Here is a 7352-nt window from a genome sequence, read left to right on the forward strand (position 1 = left end):
TTCTAGAACAGGAGGAGGAGGAGGGGGAGGAGGAGAGGGAGATTGGCAGGTGCTGACGGGGTACGAGAGCATTTGAGGATCTTGAAGGCGTGATCTTGAAGGCGTGAGGAAGCGCCAATGAAAGTGGGGGACGTCGGTCAAAACCTTAAAACCGAAGCATCTAAAACGCGTACGCTTTCCTTTCAGCAATGTCCCTTCTAGCGACGAATATCCCGTGCATGTACACTCTTCACCCTCCCGCCCCACCATCTGCACACACACCGCCCACCCTATGAAACCTCCCATGCAAGCTCCACCGCCTATACCCCCCACGCCCGCCCTTTGGCCCTTTCCGACGAGGCCATCGCCCAGCCCCCAGGCCGGGTCAGCTGATCGTGCAGAGCAAGAAGACGGGGGCCGCGACCAGGAGCTGGTTCACAGACATGTGGGGCAGGTAGACCGTGGGCGGGGGCTCTTGCAGGGCCAGGGACTCGAGGGAGCGGGCCACGCTCTTCTTGTAGGAGGAAAGCCAGTACGTGTTGAGGGTGTAGCGGGCAGCCCGTGAGAGCTTCTTCAGGAAGGCCGCCTTCGTCTCCGGAGACCCCCACACGTCCATGGCCAGTAGCACCATGGGGAGCTCCAAGTGGGCGGCGCTGGCCGAGGACATTTGTTCGAGGATCCGCTCCTCCTCGTGTTGGGAGAAGTAGCGGAGGACGGCGGGGGGAAAGAAGGATTCCTCCTGGTCCATGTGGACGATGAGATGGTGGGAGAGGCGGTCCAGGCGTGCTATGAGGCGACGGCGCCAGTCGTAGAGAGACCTGCTAGATAGCGGGGTATTCTTGGGGGATGGAGCAGGAGCGGATGCCAGGGACGTGGCAGGCAGGGAGGCAGGGGCCGACGCAGGCCCGCCCTCCTCGTCAGGAGCCTTCTCCCTGTTCTTCGCCTTTATATCCTCATGCCCCTGCGACAAGGGACCCAAGGTAGACGGGGCCGAGGTGTCGGACCGAACCACGCTTGTCTCCACGCTCGCCGGTGGGATTTTCCCCTTTCGGATCGCTCTCTCCAAGGACTTGTATTCGGCCTCGCTGGCCTCCACCTCTTGTATCAACTCTTCGATTCCATCATATCCTCCTCTGACCTCGTCCGGAATCTCCGTTTTACCGGCCACCCAGGGAATGTAAATCTTTTGCTCCACCTGATGGTGCCGACGGACATAGGGAGCGAAGGCCGTGTTGAAGAAGTAGAAAAAATTGGTCACTTTCCAAGGGTACTGCACTGGATCGAAGGAGGGCGACGCAACTAGTTCTTCGAAATCCAATAGAGCGCTGCGTATGGGCTCGTGCAGCAAGAGCCAAGTTCTTTCTTGCCAATGGTCCGTGCTCGTGATGACGGGCGAGAGAATGCGTTGATCTTCGATGGTACACCATTCGGCTTTGCGCTTAAAATAGGCGCGTTCTTTCGTCAGACGGGCAATTTCTTCCTTGGCAGCACTCAGTTCCTCCATCAAGCTTCGAATGAGCGAGTCTGTGGCGCTTCCCGCTGTGTCAGGGGAGGGGGGATGCGAGGCTGTCGTCTCCTCATGGATCACTTCGTCCTCGCCACGGTCACTGAAGTGCTCCTTCGCGGGGGAGGAAGGACAATCGGCTGTGGCCGCAGAGACTTCTTCAATCAGGCCTTGCATCCCTCTGTTTTACAAAGCAATGGTGAATGAAGGCGAGGTCTTCATGAGTGGCGGCATGACCAGTTCAAACCCTCGCACCAGAATTTAAATTAGCCGTGTGTTACCTGCGACGTGATAGAGGGCCCCTCCGGGAGATGGACCCATGTCAGTACACAGACCCGCGACAGGGTAGTATGGAAAACCCATCTAAACTGACATTTGCCCATTCTTTGTCTTCTCTCTATCGTTGTAAGAGAACATGCCACCGTGTATCAGGTCGTCCGGTTGACTTTTACCTCGAACGGTTTCTCATCCGATCTTGGCATAAGAGCAATTTCCGAAAAACCGGCCTACGTTCCCACGCTCGTCGCATCGTCTATCGTGGCGTCCCATTTCCTTTTTTCCACAATTAAAAACGATGAAGTATATCTTACGATGTGCTATCCAACTGAGATTTGTGCATGTGTTGATTGTCAGGCAAGGTACGCGTACGCGTGTAGGTCTCTTATGAGTGGAGATTAATGCGTTCGGTCCCTGGTTGATTCCTATATTTATGCTGCCAGCCTCCAATCAAATCCGAAATAATGCTAGGAAAGATGCCGATAGTAAAAGGTATAATCTGGATCGCGCTATATTTTGGACTTTCTTGGCGTGACAGGTCCGTAATTCACAAGAATGGCAACCTCGTTATTGCAAAAGCGTATCAGAAAAGTGACAAGTTCGTCAGGCATGTTTGAACGACTACAAATTAGTGTAGCACAGATTTCAAGCAAATAAGACGTTGGAAATGCAGCTTCTCATTTTGTACACATTACGACCTTTTATTTCTCCTTTTTGTCCTCCTGGACGACCTTTCTGACTTTAAAAAATTCTGTAAAAGCTACATGTGCGCAAACAGGCAGCAAAAACAGTGCTGACACAAAGCCTAAGGCATGCCCACCGTGTCTTTCAAGGAGGTAACCACCCAGAAATGGCGTCAATATCTTCGCGAACGTCTCAATGGCATAAGAGATTCCCAATACTGTACCCACGAGAGCGTGCGGCGTGACAGTGGAAAGCTCGGTGGAGAGCAAGGTCTGGAAGATGGATCCTGTTATCGTCAAGCTGGCTAAGACAGGCAGCAAACTGGCAAGGTTGTACACATGTCCCCAGCAAAATGTGGAAAATGCTTGGCCTACGATAGCTGGGAAAATGAGCTGATGATCCTGGAAACTGTTCGACAGCCACCGAACGATGAATACGTTGTTTACGACCGAGACTACACCTAAAAAACTCAGCAATAGTCCCAGCGTCTGCCCGTCCATGCCCAAATGCTTGGAGGCGTAGTTGGCAAAGCTAGTCTCAAATATACCGCTGGACATGGCGACAAAGACCTTGCGCGCCAGCAACACGGCCACCTGCCCTCCCTGAGGGCCGTGTCGGATCAAATCCCACACTCCATCTTTAGACCTACTTGCCACACTTCCCTTGCCGTTGACAGCCGTGGTACCATTGGCATTTGCCTTCCTTTCGCTTCCTTCTTCTTTCGGATTGGGAACGTTTGCCTTCCTTTCGCTTCCTTCTCCTCTCAGATTGGGAGGGGCCGAGTGGGTAGAGGGTTCAGGTAAGGAGAGCAGAAGGATGAAGTTCGCCGCCGTCGCCAGTAAGGCCACCCATACCGTCAGCCAAGGGTCCTTGGACATCAAAAACCCGCCCACTGCGGGTCCGATGATGAAGGCAAGGCCAAACATACTCCCCATCATGCCCATGTTCTTGGCGCGAACCTGGGGGCTGCTAATGTCCTGCAGGAAGGGAAGCAGGGATGGATGGAGTACATATTGAGGAAATAATTGGCATGGGGTGAAGATAGGGGCGCTTACCGAAATGTAGGCCTGGGAGACAGATATACTGCATTTGAAGAAGCCTGGTAAGACCCGTCCGAGCATAAATGTTCGTTGATCTTTTGCCACCAACATACACACGTAACAAAACAAGGACGCCACGGCAGACACGCGCAGCATAAAACTCCTGCCCAAAACATCACTTCCTCTACCCAGTATCGGACTTGACAGGAATTGGAGGAGAGAGAAAAGCGATACCATCAGGCCTCGCGTCTGGAGGCTAATACCTAGGGCTTTCGTCAGGTCTGGGTAGGCTGGTAGCACCAAAGCTACCGCCAGCATTTCCAAAGCATTGGATAGAAGTAGCATACGCAATGGCGAGAGAAAAGAGGAATGCGGTGGCGGCATTCTAAAATGAGAGGATTTGTGTGCCGTACTCTGTGCAAGTGAAGACGGTGACGTACCCTCCTTCAAGCCTGTGGTTCATATTGACAAAGGAATGACATGTGAGCGAATAGAGAGACGATTCGTAGCTGTACCGGTGTACTAAGGGATTTATGCAGAAATGCTGAATGGAGCAGACGAAGTACACTGGTCTTCTCACACACACAGCTCGCCTCTGGTATTTGGGCACTGTGACGAATGCGGCCCGAGAGGGGAGGTTGAAGGGATAGACTTCGCATCCTCTATATCCAGGATAAGGTCCTCGAGTTCGACCCCTAACACAAGTGAACATCGTTTCAAAATGTACCGATGTGTAAAAGGCGCTTTTACAGAATGGAAATAGAAGTCTACGATTTCACACTGCGGTTCATACGGCCCGCTCTCGAATCAACTTCGTCATATCTACCTCCTCCTCTTTTGCTTATCCGTACCACCAGTAGGAAGATGCCACCACGAACACGGTCACAAATTGCGGGAAATGCCGGTTCTAGAACAGGAAAGGGCAATAGCCTGAGTGGGGAGGAGGAAGGCGTGTCCGAGGAGGGTATGGGCTATTTGCCCTTCATAACACCGTTTTATGTCCTCATGGCCGTGGTTGTGGTGATTGGATCATTTTTGGCCTTCAAAATCTTACACGGGCCTTTCAAGCCCGTGCTTTGGAAGGAACCTCCCGAGCTTGTCTCGTTATTGGTGAATCACGACCTGGCAGGGGCGGAGCACCTATTTTTAAACCGAGTGGTAGGGCCTGAATCGATCGCGGTGGGCAGCGAGAAGGAAATGTACTTCAGCCTGAATGACGGCCGGATCGTACGTACTGACAGCAAGTACGGAAACATGACCACCGTGTTTTTCACGGGCGGGGTGGTCAAGGCTGAAAAAGCAGGTCAAAAGGACGGGAACGCTCGAGAAAGGAGGCTTCCAAATGGCGGGCAGGAACGGAGTCTCATGGCGTGGTGCAGTGCCGAGATGGACGCGATGCGCTTCTCCACGTCCACCGAGAGCCTTTGCGGGAGGCCGCTGGGCCTTCGCTTTGTTCGAGAACTCAACCAGTTGTACATCGCGGACGCCTACCACGGCATCTTCACACTCGACCCCGTCACCCTCCACGTGCGCCATCTGGTAGCGCCCTCCGCCTCGACCCCCCCTCCCTCCTCTTCCTCCTCGCCCGCCCTGCACCCGGGCGTCCGCGCCCCTCTCGGTTTCACCAACGACCTGTCCGTGGTCGCCTCCACGGGCGACATTTTCTTCTCCGACTCGACGTGGGCCTGGTCCCGCGCCCTGCACGCGGTCGAGGTCTTGGACGGAGGCCCTCGGGGCCGACTTTTTCGATATGTGGGGGCCACGGGGGCGGTGGAGCCCGTCCTCTGCGGCTTGCATTTCGCCAACGGCGTGCAGGTCCTGGGGGAGGAGGAAGAGACGCGAGCGGGGAGACTGCCGGCGTCGGTGCTGGTGGTGGAGAGTACGCGCTTCCGCATTTTGAAAGTGGATTTGGGGGCTTGGGCGAGGGCGGAGGAGGACGTCAAGGCTCGAGCCTTGCAGGCCTGCGAGGAGGAGAGCGCGCTCCCGCCTTTCGCGAGCGTCTTGGTGGAGGGCCTGCCTGGACTGCCGGACAACTTGCGTCTGTTGCGACGTGAGGAAGCGGGGGCGTGCAGCAAGGAGGGATGGCTGGGGGGGGAGGGAGAAGAGGCGGTGCTCATGCTGGGTATGGGGGTGAAAAACGCCAAGCCCTTCTCCCTCCTCCACTTTCTGTACCAGCACTTGGCCCTCCGCTTGCTCCTGGGGGCTTTGATCCCCCTGCCGTACTTCCATTACTTCATGCCCAAATACGGGGTGGCCGGCGTGCTCTCTCTCGAGGGGCGGTTGCTGCGGGTGCTGCAGGATCCCACCGGGCGCACGCCTTTCCTGAGCGAGGTACACGTCCACCCGGAGACGGGGGACCTGCTGTTAGGCTCGTTTAGGAACAAGTTCGTCGGGAGGGTGACGGTGTCGGCGCTAGGCTAGGAGGGATGGAAGAGAGATGGAGAGCCTCAGCCATTCATGGGTATGTAAAGCGGTAGATTCAGAATCAAAACAAATTACTTGGTGCAACGTTCACAGATTTTTATTCTTTTGCGATTTGCGTCGGCGTCCGGCATGTGGCTATCCACTGCTCGGGCCTTTACCTCCTCTTGCTCCCGATACATCTGCCTCCTCCCGCGCCTGGAGTGCCCTGCCTGAGCATCGCACCAAAATACAAATTTCACGATCTTACAGCCCGCCCTGTTTCATATTGGCCCCCTCCTTCTCCACCTCCTCCATCAACGCCTCCACCTCCTCCTCCTCCAGCTCCTCCAGCCGCTTGGCCAGGACAGCGTCCTCGTAATTCTTCAGCTGCTTCGCGTAGGTCATGTCCTTGTTCGCCACCCGGAAGATGTAGGTAAAGGTCCACGCCACCATACCCAGGGTCATGGCCACCGAGATGTAGATGCCTGCTTGCAACCCGTCCACGCCCAGGGCCGTGGCAACGTTGTAGCCCGCAAAGATGGCGGCGGTGACGAGTGTGGACACGAAGAGGATACCTCCGCGGGTTTCCACGTCTAGGAGCATCGGGAGCTTGTTGGCTTTTTCTGGGCCGTCCTCCGTGGCCATGCGGCGGGTTAGATGAGAGGTGGACGAAGAGGAGGCGATGGAGGGGAAGCGTGGGGGGCTAATGTGGCCAGGGCGGGATAGGCCAAGGAGGGAAGACCGAGACAAGGAGGGCTGTCGCGCAGGGGACGATGGGAAAGTTTGAGCACATGAACAAGAATGTAGTAAAAATCTGTGTAAACTTAGCGCGACCCTCAGGGCTAAGTGGTGCAGCTTGGTATGACTACTCAGGCGCAAGAGACAGGCGGAGAAAAGATACTTCATCACTTCCCGTCGTGCTGGATGCAAGAGCACTTACCCGCGTGAGCAGTAGTGGCTTTGGCATGGTCCAAGCACGAACTCCGGCAAGAAGAAGAGCAAGAGGTAACAGGAGCAACATAGGTCTCCCGGCGCTTTGATCTGTCATGGTAGACTTGGTCCAGTGCCAAAGGGAAAGAGCATAGATGAGAGTTGACATCGCTTGAGGAAATGCAGGCAAATATGCTTCGAACGCGATGCCCACCGCACGTGAGAATCCGACGGTGCACAGTTTGCCTACATACACCAGAGTGGGAAGCCGCAATACTTGATGGTGAGTAGGGCGGGAGTCAGGTTCGATAGGACATCGTCATCACTGGCTTCGAGCGAGAGAGCAACCTCCCTTCCCTCTTTCAATTTTACTTAATCCCTTTTTTATGCGACGACGCCGGCTTATTTTAGAAGTTAATCCCTAATGGGGAGAAGCGGGGCGAGGGCTACGTGTACAATAATTTTTATGAGTTACTAGCCGTGCATCGGCTCGAGAGATGGCCATTATTCACTCCATGTCGGTCGTCTCAGACCTC

The 7352-nt window shown here is 55.1% G+C and overlaps 4 protein-coding genes across 4 annotated transcripts; 1 reads left to right on the plus strand and 3 right to left on the minus strand.

The window, feature by feature from the left end:
* Positions 1-364: 364 nt before the first annotated feature.
* NGA_0486800 (uncharacterized protein) lies at positions 365-646 on the minus strand (the record flags this gene model as incomplete). Its single annotated transcript, XM_005853997.1, has 1 exon — positions 365-646. The coding sequence occupies one exon, from the start codon at positions 644-646 to the stop codon at positions 365-367; it is 282 nt and encodes a 93-aa protein (XP_005854059.1).
* A 1792-nt stretch (positions 647-2438) lies between these two features.
* NGA_0486700 (major facilitator superfamily mfs 1) lies at positions 2439-3946 on the minus strand (the record flags this gene model as incomplete). The annotated part of the gene is made up of 3 exons (XM_005853996.1): positions 2439-3420; positions 3499-3526; positions 3924-3946. 3 exons carry the CDS (start codon positions 3944-3946, stop codon positions 2461-2463), a joined length of 1011 nt encoding a protein of 336 aa, XP_005854058.1. The 3' UTR covers positions 2439-2460.
* Positions 3947-4347: 401 nt separating this feature from the next.
* On the plus strand, positions 4348-5904 carry NGA_0486300 (adipocyte plasma membrane-associated; the record flags this gene model as incomplete). Its single annotated transcript, XM_005853992.1, has 1 exon — positions 4348-5904. One exon carries the CDS (start codon positions 4348-4350, stop codon positions 5902-5904), a length of 1557 nt encoding a protein of 518 aa, XP_005854054.1.
* Positions 5905-5978: 74 nt separating this feature from the next.
* On the minus strand, positions 5979-6961 carry NGA_0486600 (uncharacterized protein). The gene is made up of 2 exons (XM_005853995.1): positions 6827-6961; positions 5979-6642 (listed from the first exon to the last, which is right to left on the minus strand). Exons 1-2 carry the CDS (start codon positions 6932-6934, stop codon positions 6151-6153), a joined length of 600 nt encoding a protein of 199 aa, XP_005854057.1. The 5' UTR covers positions 6935-6961; the 3' UTR covers positions 5979-6150.
* Between the last annotated feature and the right edge of the window lie 391 nt (positions 6962-7352).

Source organism: Nannochloropsis gaditana, assembly GCF_000240725.1.
Source record: "Nannochloropsis gaditana CCMP526 unplaced genomic scaffold scaffold659, whole genome shotgun sequence".
In the NCBI taxonomy this organism is placed as follows: domain Eukaryota; class Eustigmatophyceae; order Eustigmatales; family Monodopsidaceae; genus Microchloropsis; species Microchloropsis gaditana.